Source organism: Nematostella vectensis, chromosome 3 (assembly GCF_932526225.1).
Source record: "Nematostella vectensis chromosome 3, jaNemVect1.1, whole genome shotgun sequence".
Classification (NCBI taxonomy): Eukaryota; Metazoa; Cnidaria; class Anthozoa; order Actiniaria; family Edwardsiidae; genus Nematostella; species Nematostella vectensis.
In genome coordinates, this window is record NC_064036.1 from 5932480 (window position 1) to 5946670 (window position 14191).

Sequence of the window (14191 nt, forward strand, 5' to 3'; positions counted from 1 at the left end):
ATCCTTATTATTAAATTTACATGTGGCTGATTTGATGAAATTAAGTAGAATCATATCTATAAATCAATAGCTGCTTTTTGAAAGAGAATATTGTCCTTTACAAACTTTTTGAACATATGTATTGATCTGAATTGTTTTGCTTGAGAAGTGTATATACATTATATTAATATACTCCATGACGCTTTAGGCAGTGATAATGTTCACAGCCTATACTGACCGACCACGTCTCGCTACACGCGTTGCAACGTAAACTACCTCCGCTACAAAATGCAAGGTGGATGGGTCGCTTTTTCGTTGCCTTTATTTCCCTTCATTCACGCGGATTTTACGTTTTCTAGAGATCGATGCGCTTGATATAACCGCTGAAACGCCCGTTATAAAAGCCGTTGTCCCAGGACCAGTGGCTATTATAGGACTGTCCAGAACCATTTTTAGATGAAATAACGAACTTTTTGATGTTTTGGATCAATGTAAATATCGCACAGTTGGACTTGAAGAAAATGTTACAAAACTTTTTGGTAAACTTAGATCAGCTATTTCCAGAAGAATATGCAAAACCTGTAAACGGAAGATTGACTCGTTAGTCAAAAGAGAGAAAATTCTGAATGAAGATAAGGCATTGAATGGCTTCTTTTATAATTCGTCGCGTGATATTTCTACGGAGGACGCCGTTTCGAATGCGGGCTTATTATCCCGCAGCGGATACAGTATACGTTTCACGCATGCGCTAGTCATTGTGGGCTCAAATAATGGCCAGTAATTAATGAACGGAGCATGCCGCTCTGGATCTCCCGTCCACGATCGTGGACGGCGGTTTTCCTCGCGAACTCCAGCCCAGCGAAATACAGAGAAAAGAGGCCTCTGCTAGCAGGGACATGTGGCTGGCGCAATCCATAGATTTTGGTGCAATTCAAAAAGTGAGTTTTTGCGGGGCACTTCCTTCGGGATTCGAAGGGATAAAAAAACTAGTAAAGAAAAGGTGAATGGTATCCCTCCATTTACGGAAGCCCAGAGCGTGGCGACTTTCCTATTCGGTTTCGGATTTCCATGTTTTGCAAACAACATCACGAGTTTGTATTTTGCTTTTGCTAGTTTGTATTTTGCTTTTGCGAGTTTCTATTTTGCTTTGTTAAATAAAAAGTCAAAAAATAAAAACAAAGACGTGTGTTCCTATCAAATTGCCGTTTTTCGGAAATACTCACGGGCTGGCTTCGGTTACGCTTCGGAGCCCGAGGGCTCGTGAGCAATTCCTGTTTTTTTGCCGCTAGTCTAAACGGGACTGGGTAGCCTGTGGAACCTTAGGGCTAAGCCACCAGGCGACATTTATGGCGGGCTGGTGTTTTCCCGTTCAAGAGAGACCGACAAAAATACGAAATCTTGTTCATGGATCGTGAGAAACGAATTTTTGTTCGTAAAAGTATCATATGAACTTCATATAAATGCAAAGTAATAATGAATGTAGGATTAGAAGAGGAACGAAAGCGTAAGCGGTTAAAACAGTGGAGCATCGAAGAAAGTTTCAAGCGACAAAAAATACATCTCGAGCCAAAGCCAAAACACAAGCATAGAGCAGGTAAGATCTAGATTTATCCACTAGGCTACACCAGTAATGTAATAAAAATTACATAAATGTATTCTTGTATTATATATTATGCGCTATGTTGATATATACCGTAACAATTAACATCCCATTCCAGGACAGTGTTCGACATCTAATATAAAGCTACGTATAAATTTAGCTATATAATATACTTAAACATTTCATAAAATAATATCTACTAACAAGTGCGCGGAGAAGTTTTCTTATTGCATCTATTAGGAAGAACTGTAGAATACTCATCCATCAAAGTCACTTCGACTATACTACCGTTTACAGTTTGTAGTGTTATAGAATGCTGAACATTGATAAGAGAAGGGATAAGCTTATGGGGTAAAGGGGATTTACTGCTACAAGTGTAGTGCGCAAATAGATGTATATTGAAATGATGGAGTAAAAATGAGTGCACTGCAGATGGAAGTGTACTACACTCTTTTTTTTATAAGAACGTCTAATTTTCAGTGGAGGCTGAGCCATTCTTATTTTTGGAGCATTTTAAGGCTGAAAACATCTTTATCAATGTTCTTCAATTTCAGTGACCTGAAATCATACACACCAGCTGAGTAAAAATGTAACTACACAAATGATCAATAACAATAGTATTTTAAGTCTCTAGTATGAGCACAATTTGATTCTTAATGAAAAAATATTTTGCTGCTACCTGAGCCTTGGTATGTTCTTAGCATGTTCGTAAATTTTGGCATAATCCCAGGCTGGACGTTCTTATAAAAAAAGGTTCCTATAAAAAGGGGTAATAATGCGAGAGACTACCACTGTGGCACATAATATTATAATTAGGGAACTATAAACTTACTTCTTTAATGTCAGAGTTTTGGACATACTAGAACTATGAATACTGATAATACTGAATGATAAGTATACATAGAACAAGCCACTGCTGTGTTATTCAGTCCTAAGTTTGCAAACAACATTATGGAATATTGACAACTGAATACTATAGTAGCAGAGTTTTGAATTTATATGCAGATTTGGACAGGTGCAGTTTAGCCTCAGTCAGAAATGGACCTTTAGAAAATTGTCATTCATGCAAGCTCTGACAATTTTTTTCAATTTACCTCTGATAAGTAATTTGATGTTATATTTAGTACATATATAGGTTTGTGCTGTAACTTTACTATACTTATTTCTATAGAAAAAGCAGGTGTTATGAGCCTTGTAACCTTATAAGTATACAAGATAGAAGAACTATTAATTGATTCAAGTTGTAATTCGTTCCAGCTTTTGAATTGGCCTGTTTATATAATCATCCATGGGTGCATAAAAATTGTCCTGCTTATTTTAATATGCAAATGAACTAAATAATTGGATAAGATAAGTTCCTTAGTACATTATTAAATGTAAAATGACTTCAGATCAGCCATGAAAGGATTTAGGTCATATTTGGTCCAGCTTCTGAATTGGCAGTGTTCATATCATCATCCATGGATACCTAAAATTATACAGCTTATGTACTGTATATTTGACAAAATAACTACTATTTTTTTACATTTTTAGTTAGGCAATGACATAGTTGTCATATGGTTAGGTTTCTTGAGAAATAGCAAACATGATGTGCTTGTGCTCCCTTTCTCTCTTAAAATCAGATCACCACAAATCTGAAAGCAAGACAAGGCAACGATCATCATCAAATAAAAGCTATTCAAGTATGAGTGGACCGTCTGACCCAATACGCAGGAGACAACTCCTGGCGGAGGCAGCAGAGCGGAGGTATGAAAGGCATCTATTGTCATAGCAAATAGTTGTTTGCTATCTTTGAGCTGGACTTTTCTTCTAGAAGTCACCAGTTTTGTGGGCACACGCAACGCTAAACAATAGTGTTTTGTGTTTGTTACTTTACTTTATATTTGTGTTTTATTTGTAAGTTATATAAGTGATGTGTTTTATTTGTAAATTATTTGTAAGCAGCACTTATACCCAGTGAAAAAAAATTGTTATTCTGTCATTTAGCCTGATAGTTAAATGTTAGGATTGAGCCCTGGAAATACATTGATGATGTCATTCGAACACTTTCACTAGCATTTTCTTGTATACTTTTTTTACAACATGATTTCCTCTCTGTTATATAAGGTCCAATGCAATTTCTGGTGTCGCTAGTCCTGATGTAGGCTCCGAGGGCACAGGATCAGATGTGACTGTAGAGCCATGTGGAAGCAGTGAAGGAGAAAGTGGACTAGTAGAATTTGATGAGTATCCTAGGTAAATACTGCAGTGCATTTAAAATATAAAGGAAAAATCATTTCCAAAAGCCTTTAGATGCTAAAATTTTTTGTGCATAACTAACTTCCCCTTTCCCTATAAAAATCTAATGATGAAATATTTATAATTCTAGCTCCCCATCTATCCCGGAAGAGTACCGCATAGAACAGCAAGACTTGGAACCTGCATGTACTACTGGGGTGAGCTAACGATTGCTAGTTTTGGGAAAAGTTTTGAAAAAAAGTTCACATTCTGCACCATCCGTTGAGTTCATCCAGTTTTGCTGCCCATTAGACAACATACTCATAGTTGATGAAAACACATTCCATATTACAATGCACACTATATATTATGGAATGGAGCACTCTGAGACAGCAATGAGCAATCAACTTTTTGAGAATAAGCACATACACGGACAGCTACAGATGGACTCCTTTTCAGATCCTGTTTTGACATCTAGAGGAACAATTTAATTGTCTCTCATAGATGGACTTCATGGAATATTTGTTAAGTACACATGTTCCCCTTGAACCTGACATCAGCCCATTTGATTTGGTGTTTGTAGGAACTATTCTTTGTAGGTGGATTTTAATTTCCAAAGTGTGCTGCTAACATGCAAGTTTACTAGTTAGAAATAGCTTTTTATTACAGTGCATGTAACTGCTTGGAGTTTTCAACATTTGCCTATTTTTTCCCTTCTTCTTTTGTAGGGATCACCTCTGTGTACACTAAATAGGACGCCAGCATGTTGCCTGCCTTTGCCACCGCTGGTTACTCAACCTGACCACACAGTCCTCATAAGGGTGAGAATTCATTCTGCGAGAGACTGCCCATGTACAAAAGATTTATAAATACAGGGTCTACCCTCTAGCTATTGAGAGTTTTTGCAGATCAGCATGTCAAATACAGTGGAACACTGATAACTCAATCTCTGATAAGTCTACTCTGCCAAGTTCCCTATGGTTTATTTTCAGTCATTCTACTCTAATAAATCAAACTTCTAGCAAACTCAAACTTGGGCACTGGGCACTTATCATTCTACTCTAATAAATCAAACTTCTAGCAAACTCAAAATTGGGCACTGGGCACTTATCATTCTACTCTATTAAATCAAACTTCTAGCATACTCAAACTTGGGCACTGGGCATTTATCATTCTACTCTAATAAATCAAACTTCTAGCATACTCAAACTTGGGCACTGGGCACTTACAATTGCTGCCTGGCTTGGGTTTCACTGTATTTACCTAACAGTTGAAACTCAAATCATTTATATACAGCCATCTATCAGCGGGGATTTTGCTTCACCACCCAAGCCGTCCTACAGCACTTATAGGTTGGTGTGTTTAACAACAATTTGATGTCTTTTATTATAGATTGTGGCACAGGGGAACCTGCCTTTAAGCCAGTTAAGCCAGGGCAGTCTCTTTTAAAACAAAACAAAAACTTTTAAAACTTTTAAAACATTAATTTACTTTTTAGACTTTATTCACTGTGGATAAGATTTACCGTGATTTTTAATTCTGCTAACTTGATTTATTTTTGCTTGGTCTGCACCTTGTAGAGGGAGAAACCATTTGAAACCATTTTAGTGCTGGCCAATGAATCTGCTTTAATGATTTTGAAAGATGGAAGGGTGAAGGTGATCTAGCAGTTGAAAATCGTTGGCCAGAATATTAAAAACTGTTGTGGTAACTTTTATTATTTTTATCTTGTAGGGACAAGTGGGATAAAGACCATGTCAGAATGCCTTGCTCTACAAACAATCTCTACCCGATGGAGGTATGATCTCTAGATATGAACCTTCTGAAACAAATGTGTTAATCAGATAATGATGAAATTCCATCTCTGTTTTATCCAGAATTCCAAAAAGGTCCAAAATCGATGGGAGCTAATAGAATCAGCTCTGCTGGCTCCAATCAAGTCTTCACATGATTTACAGGTAATAAAAACTATACAGAATGCAAGCTATTCATAGAACACATTATGTCCTGTTCTTAACGATGCCATCGTATATTGCCTGCTAATCATAACACACTTTCTGCTCCGACCTCTCCTTAGGATGCCATTCTAAAGTATAATGCCCGCTATTCATCAAGATGGAATTTTGAGGCTCTTCATTGTTACTTTAACGAGGTATTTTTAAGTTAAAATTTTGCAGCTCATTAAATTACTTTAACAAGATATGTACATACTGTACTATGTAAAGTATATATAATCTGTTCACAATGCAGCAAAATCCTGATTTGTTAGCAGCTTGCGATTTAAGGATATCTTGGGATCATGGTAGGCATCTGTTCTTCCAGTTAAGAAATAGACTGTTTAACTGTGTATGAATTAAAACTGAAAATTACTTTGATTTAACAATATGCTAATTTACCTCAAACCCCTTTTGAAATCTAAGAAGTATTGTGAAATACATACTCAATACTTTCTCTAATGGACTTGTCTTTCCCCGTTAACTCTTCCTTCCAGTATCTGGACTCTAGTGATGCCCAAGAGTTCTTTGATCACACCTTACCAGCAATGGTGCGGCTTACCCTTCAGATACCTTCTGTGTGTACTGTGGTCAGTATATTAGTCACTGTAGTTATGTTGCATTAATTGCCCTCATAAACTCTATATACCTGTCTGTTACAGGCTATACCGCTAATGAAAAGGCAAAAGAATCACAGTATCACCATAAGCCAACATCAGGTTAGTAATGTGCTTGGTGTAATGTCCCTTCAGGACAACCCCCCCCCTCCCCCCCTCCTCCTCCCCACCCGGCTTGGAGGTCCGCTTAAAGCAAACAAAAAAATATGGTTTGGCTGGATATACCGTGCACATCAATATGTCTTTAAAATTACTTGAAAAATCTTTTTAGAATAATTATCTTTATTATAATTGCTATATGTTAAAAAGATTTAATTTATTTGAAGTATTGATTGCCTAATGTGTAATAAGGCGAGGGAAGGGGTATACCGGAAATTTTGTCCACTGAAATGAAAAAACCAACCACCCCACTTAAAATCCTGGCTACGGGCGTGCCCTTTTACCAACAGGCACGTAGGTAGGCATTGGCAGGGGTTATCAGAGTGGGGTGCTTATCACTCCCTATTTTCAGAGATTTTACATAAAAATATGAAGAAATAGAAAAAAAATGCACAGAAAAACAATGAACCAATAATTGAGACTCCTGGGCTATAACTTCTAGGGTTGGTTTTCTGTTCTAGGGTTGGTTTTCTGTTCTAGGGTTGGTTTTCTGTTCTAGGGTTGGTTTTCTGTTCTAGGGTTGGTTTTCTGTTCTAGGGTTGGTTTTCTGTTCTAGGGTTGGTTTTCTGGGGGCTAGTGAGGGCATATGGATGCATAATTTTCAATGCTAGATTTAATTTTTTTCTAGCAAAAAAAAATAAGAAAAAGAAAGCTTTAGGCTAAGCCTTGAAGCCTACAATATGGGTTAATTTTGTTGTATTCCCAGATAACAAGACCTGACAACAAGTGAGGGTCCTCAGGAAATGAGTTTGTGCAAAAACTTATTTGCTATTTTTGTTGTTTCCCTATCAAGGCTGCTTGTCTACTTGCCAATGCGTTCTTTTGCACCTTTCCAAGGAGAAACTCTCACAAACACTCAGAATATTCCAACTTCCCTGATATAAATTTTAACAGGTAAATAATTGAATGTATAATACGTTTAGGTTGTTGATAGTACATAGTTTAATTTATTTTTATTTTCAATGTTCTTGTACAAGAAAATCATGCAGTTCAGCTGACAATATACTGCTGGCACAATTATAAAACCATTTCCCAAACAATGGGTCTCAACAAAAATAGTTAAGAAACCTAAAAAAGCTTTTAAAAACAGGATTATTTAAGTTGGTGTGAAGCAATTAAAAGATCAAATTAAAAAAAGTTAAATCTGTGGAGCCTATTGGAATGCATGTGAAATCACTTGAGGGGCTGTATGTGTTTGTTTTATTCTGTAGACTTTTCCAAGGGGGAAAGGGAGGAACAAGCACAGTGAAGTGTGAAAAGCTACAGTCTGTACTACACTATTTTCGCTGTGTCACACAATGCAGTAAGTACAGTGCCTAGTTTCCTGGTACCTTTACTTGTTTGGATACCAAAGCATTTACTTATTTCTCATTGTTGCTACGATTATTCATGGACAGACATTGATTATAAATCACTATGGATGCACATGCAAAGCTCTCTGCTTTTATATAAGACAGAAGTTGAACAAATGTAAAACAAACTCTTGATTTAGACAAAAGATACAGCTTGTTCTTTATGAAAAACGAAAGTGTAGGATACAACCTGGCTAAGTGAAAGGCATATATGGTGCCTCAGGCATTTGCTATACTACTTACAGTATGTCTGACTGACTCGTGTCTGTATGACTCATGTCTGATCAGAGAAATTCAAAAACTGAAACTCGGCTAACTTCAAAATCAGGAATCAAACCAAAACTTAGAAGAGAGAGAGCCCCACCAAAACTTAGAAGAGAGAGAGCCCTCTTTTCAAAGGAGGATGGTATCTATTTAAATAGATACAATATTTAGCCTTAATCAATTTTAATTCAGCTATATTTTCATATTGCCATCAGCTCCCACAGGAACGCTGACATTCCACCGCCAAGCCTTGCAGTCGGAAGATCTCCCCAAGTGGGAAAGGTATTATGGATATAACCTGATATACTAATATAACCTGATACACCCATCTTACTCACAGTTACTGCTTCTTATTACTAGATCAAGTGAAAACTTTAGCAGACTTCATGTCTCTACCAAAGGGAACATTGAAGATGATGGTACAGGTTTTCTACAGGTAAAGACAACAAATTAGTTTACTTGCTATGGGTGTAGCAATTATTGTCCATTTTTTAACATGAAATGACCTCACCCATTTTATCTTGTTAAGTTTTTGTTTATCGTACTTTCATCTAGAGGTATTCTTTTAAGGGTATCAAAGCTCCAAACTTTAAGTCACAGTTATTTTTAAGAAATGGAGGATTTTTTTTTATTTTTCTACAGTTTTTCTCTTTTTGCAGGTAGGCTTTGCTAGTGGTTTAGCCATGTTTGCATTGTCTGTTTTTGAACATGAAATAACCTTCCCCATTTTTCTTGCTTGATAACTTTTTTTATCTTGCCATTATTGTTACCATTATTGTTAGGTGGTTGGGTAAAGATATGTTTAAATACATTGTCCTCTTTTAAACATGACATAACCTGAAAATGAAATTTTGCAAAGTTACATTTATGTGTAAGAAATTGAGAAATTTTGCATTATTATTTATCGACCGTTTTTCTTCTTCTCTTTCTGCAGGTCGACTTTGCTAATAAGTATATTGGCGGTGGAGTTATAGGAGAGGTAAGCTTTTCACACTCTTTCCCAAACATCTCCTCTACACGTATTTGCGTAAGTATGAACTTACTTACATACATTTCCTGAGCAACTTCATGTATTCCTGTATAATACTTTTAAAAAAAACGTTGTCAGTGCAAACGGCGAATGTCAAATTGTAGTTCCCCGACTGGAAGGTGCTTATCGGTTTTAATCATTCGTAATAATATAAAGGTGATAAAATAAAATCCAGCTAATACAATCATCTATTTATTACCTTTTGTTATGGATAATCGTAAATTCATTACATATTTTGCCTGCATTTGGTAGAAATATATTGATACCCATGGCCCCTTTCGGTCTTAGAACTGCCATTCGCCGTTTTCGGTTACAACGTTTCATGATATATAATGTATAATACCTTTAAAAAAAACGTTGTCAGTGCAAACGGCGAATGTCAAATTGTAGTTCCCCGACTGGAAGGTGCTTATCGGTTTTAATCATTCGTAATAATATAAAGGTGATAAAATAAAATCCAGCTATACAATCATCTATTTATTACCTTTTGTTATGGATAATCGTAAATTCATTACATATTTTGTCTGCATTTGGTAGAAATATATTGATACCCATGGTCCCTTTCGGTCTTAGAACTGCCATTTGCCGTTTTCGGTGACAACGTTTCATGAGATAGAAGTATGTTATTCAGTTTATCAATTGACGTATATTTCCTGAGCAACTATTCGTTTTCTCGTTAGTTTTATAGTTGGCAAGAGCCCCTACAGCAGAATAAAGAAGGACATTTATCAACCGCCTGGGAAAAAATGTAGTTTCTGCTTAGCTTTTTTGTTGTAATTGTAAATACAAATCCCTTGGAATCCAGTTAAGAGTACTATAAATTGTATTTCTAACAATGCTGGCCCCAGTCTGCATTTTATTAACTGGCCTGATTATTTGTTTTCCATTACAGCCACCTCTCACTTAGACTAAGTTCAAACGCCGTATTATCAATGAGCCGTATTTTTTTGGCAAATGCATCCAAATGAATTGAGTCGATTGTTTCATCTTCATTTGCATGCATTTGCATTTAAATTTGGCTTATGGATAATACGACGTTTGAACTTAGCCTCAGGAGATTATTGGCCGTTTTTTTTTTTTTTTTTAGGTTTAGAAGTGCCAAATGGATAACATTATTTTTGTCGTTTTCTCCCATCAGGGCTGTGTACAGGAAGAGATTCGATTTCTGATCTGTCCTGAGATGATCCTATCCAGGTTGTTTTGCGAAAGGCTAGACAGTAACGAGTGTGTATTCATAATAGGTAAGTGATAGCTTTCTGATTTGGGATTTCTATTTCTTTCGAAAAACCATACCTCCGACACTGCTAAAATCTCACAAATAGTGTTCGAATAGTTTAGAGTGGTTATCGTAGAACTTCGAGGGGAAGTTTCAGGGTTTTTTTATGATATGTTGTGAAATTTGTGTGAGACTAATCTTGCTCTGTTTGGTTTATTTGACAAACATAAAAATCTGGGCATCCATTTTTCAGGTGCTCAACGTTTTAGTAATTACACCGGTTATGCCCACACCTTTAAATGGGCAGGACATCACGATGATAAAAGTATAAGGTAAGCTCATCACTGGCCTAATAGTTGCCTGTCCTCATACCTTAGATGAGCCTTTTCCTTAATAATGCGGTTCTGCAGGATTTTCAGCCGTCCTGCAAATTTCTTTAAATTTTGCTTGTTTTACCATTAAGCCCGAAGCTAGACACCTGGGCATAAGGGCTTAAAATTCTCCAAATGTGGTAGGAAAGAAAGTTGCAAATATTTGTAAGATGGCTGTAAACAAACACCGACCTTTCAAAATTTGGTAAATGGCTCATTGGGCTGGACATCATCTTGATCACATTATCAACCTGCGACAACTTCAGACACCATCAACATTATGTTGATGTATTGAACAAAGTAAAAATAAAGCTAGTTTTGATTTATTTCCTGCAATGTTGTGTATTTTTTGTGCGGATCCCATATCTTTTTGGACCATAGTGTGGTTTTAAATCGATTAATTGATGTAATACCTGTTCCACAGGGACTCGTGGGGTCGGAGATATTCCCAAGTCGTGGCAATAGATGCGCACGTGTTCCATAGTTACATTGACCAGTTCAAGATAGGTTTTCTCAAGAGAGAACTAGATAAGGTGTTACAAACATATTCGATCAATAGATCAGTGTTGTTGTGTATACCTGACGAGTTACTTGTTTGCCTAACGTACTCGATAACATAACAGTGTCAGGTGGCGGAGGCTGGCTAAACCCACACGATTACATTACGCATTGTCAACGTCACGTGTTGATAACAAATAACTACATCGTTTGACAAATGAGTGCGTTATACCCACTCAATATAAAACGCCAAACAATATACCTATACATTCCCGTATCCATTCTTATTATACCTATTCCTTTAAGTACACTATATACCCAGACCTATATCCATACTTAGGGAGCTCAATATCAAACGCCAAACACTGTACCCATACCCATATCCATACTTGGGGAGCTCAATATAAAACGCCAAACACTATATATGTACTCACACCCATATCCATACTTATTATAGGTATTTCCATACCTTTAACTACATATCCATACTTATTATACCTAATCCCATACCTTCAACTACACCCATATCCATACTTGGGGAGCTCAATATAAAACGCCAAACACTGTACCTATACCAACACCCATATCCATACTTGGGGAGCTCAATATAAAACGCCAAACACTATATATGTACTCACACCCATATCCATACTTATTATAGGTATTTCCATACCTTTAACTACATCTCCATACTTAGGGAGCGGTTTTTTCCTATTATTCTGGAATGGGAATGGTTGGTAAAGAATGTTTAGAATGGCGTTCGAGTCATTCTGCTACAGGTAGCAGAATGGGTTGAATGGCCTTCATTCCATTCCGGAATGGGAACACTGGATAAACGAACGCGCGCTTTTTTTATTCTAATCATTTTCATTCTGGAATCACGAGTAAAAAAACGCGCACTTATTATACCTATTCCCATACCTATAACTATACCCATACTTCTAGCCGTACCTTTACCAATACTCATATCCATACCTTTAACTGTTGTAGTTCTTGTACGATCGCTATGCTATAGCCTTTCACTAATAGAATATGCTGTATCTTTTAGGCGTATTGCCTTTCACTAATAGAATATGCTGTATCTCTTAGGCGTATTGCGGGTTCTACTCTCCGGGGGACAGCCGTAACCTGCCTGCAATAGCCACAGGTGAGACGGTGGTAGAAGCCTGCGAATGAAGGATTTTCCCACTCACCCCCTGACTCCTCATCTCCCTGTCTTATAGGAAACTGGGGCTGTGGTGCTTTCGGTGGAGATTCGCGTCTCAAAGGTAATAGAGTGCATCCCTGAATTCAGATCCCAACCATTTAACCTGAACTTCGAGCCTGCTAATGACAAGGTCTTGTTACTTTAACTCAGATAACTCGAACTTTCCGATTACTCAAACTCGGGCTCCCTAGGGACTTATCTTTGAGTCACTAATTCGAACTGTTTAATTTGTTGGACCAGGACTCTTACAGATGATGGCGGCATCCGCGGCCAACAGAGACCTTGTGTATTTCACATTTGGAGACTCGGTAGGCTAAAACTTCTTCCAAACCCTCACAAACGATGCAACCCTGGTGGATTACATTCGTGTTTGGTTAACCTATGCTGCCCTTTTTCAGGAACTAGCGGAGGATCTTTTAGATATCCACAATTTTATCAAGGAAAGGCATTTAACACTGGGTAAGTATAACGTTCTCAATATATAGTTTAAGGCTGATAAACTAAACTACGTGTCTAACAGAAAAAAAGACAGACTTTTTCAAAGTGGCTGTTTGTGTTTTGGAACGAAGCTACATTTGCCTTTCAGCCACGATTACTTCTGATAGCGTCACAGAGGCAACTTGAGGGATGACGCTTCCGTGACGCTAAGACGCTTTAGCTTGAACCATGCTATCATGTGACTTATAAGTTGACGTCTCTGATTCTAGGCCAAATCTGGGAGGTCCTTCACCGCTACGGTAAAGAGACGGCTGCGGCTTCCTCTGTGACCATCAAGCTGTACAATTACATCCGTCAGCTGTATGAACGCTACGACAGCGACACCGATACTGAGACATATACCCAATTAGCTTCTGCAACCAGTACGATAACCAGTACACTGGAGAATAGCCAAGCCCCTGATACCTACGAAGAAAGGTCGCAACCGTCGCAGTCAGGTCTATAGCCACGCCCATGATGCCTGTCGGGGATGGTCACCACGCGTGCAGTCCGATCTAAAGCCACGCCTATGAAACCGGCATTGCTATAGCGAAGAGCTGGCGGACATTGGCTAAGCAATGCTTAGCATTGCTTAGCAGTGCTCTGCAAAACAGAGATGAGAGGTGCTGGGAAAAAGCTCCAGCTTTTCTTTGAGCATAGCGTTGCCAGCAATGCTGCTGATGTTGCCGCTTTTTTCTCGGGGCTTAAGGGGCGCAAAAAAACAGGACCCTCATATCTACAATATGAGCCCTCACAGTCAGGTCGATACCCTTGTCACATATTCACAGGCGAAATCAGAGGGCTCCCACGGACGGAAGTTTAGAAATATATGGTGAGCTAAATCAACAATTGGCTCACGCAAAATTTTATATAAGTCCTACCTCAAAGAGATCATGTACATGTATACGCTCGTCAGTATTCACGTTTTAATACCCTTGTAACGTTTTAATACCGTGGTGGTAGTATATAGGGAACCTGCTCCCGGTTTGACTTCACAATGCTACTGATTACCCCACACGGTAGCTACAAATAAACGTCTATTCCACAAAGTATTATACTGGTTAATCGCCATAACTAGTATACTGTTTCAAGTTTATCACTCTAAAGGGGGTTATATATATTTGTTATTATAAGATAACAACTTGGGCCTGGTGAAGAGAGTTCTTCATATATTTTCATGTAAACTATGAGAGAAAATGTGCGATCAATG

At 37.7% G+C, this 14191-nt stretch overlaps 1 protein-coding gene across 1 annotated transcript; it reads left to right on the forward strand.

Moving 5' to 3' along the window:
- The first annotated feature begins 1108 nt into the window (after positions 1–1108).
- LOC5512739 (poly(ADP-ribose) glycohydrolase) lies at positions 1109–14033 on the forward strand. Its single transcript, XM_001633032.3, has 24 exons — positions 1109–1573; positions 3202–3325; positions 3686–3814; positions 3948–4014; positions 4525–4617; positions 5093–5148; positions 5531–5594; positions 5674–5754; positions 5874–5948; positions 6288–6380; positions 6453–6509; positions 7360–7460; positions 7778–7869; positions 8398–8464; positions 8543–8618; positions 9117–9161; positions 10351–10453; positions 10682–10760; positions 11224–11332; positions 12387–12444; positions 12521–12565; positions 12745–12812; positions 12903–12963; positions 13212–14033. Exons 1-24 carry the CDS (start codon positions 1453–1455, stop codon positions 13445–13447), a joined length of 2100 nt encoding a protein of 699 aa, XP_001633082.3. The 5' UTR covers positions 1109–1452; the 3' UTR covers positions 13448–14033.
- The last annotated feature ends 158 nt before the right edge of the window (positions 14034–14191 follow it).

Coding starts and splice junctions, on each gene's coding strand:
- LOC5512739 (XM_001633032.3), top strand. CDS start 1,453: ATGAATGTAGGATTAGAAGAGGAACGAAAGCGTAAGCGGTTAAAACAG. Junction 5,149..5,530: donor CCGTCCTACAGCACTTATAG/GTTGGTGTGTTT, acceptor TTTATCTTGTAG/GGACAAGTGGGATAAAGACC. Junction 12,813..12,902: donor ATTTCACATTTGGAGACTCG/GTAGGCTAAAAC, acceptor GCCCTTTTTCAG/GAACTAGCGGAGGATCTTTT.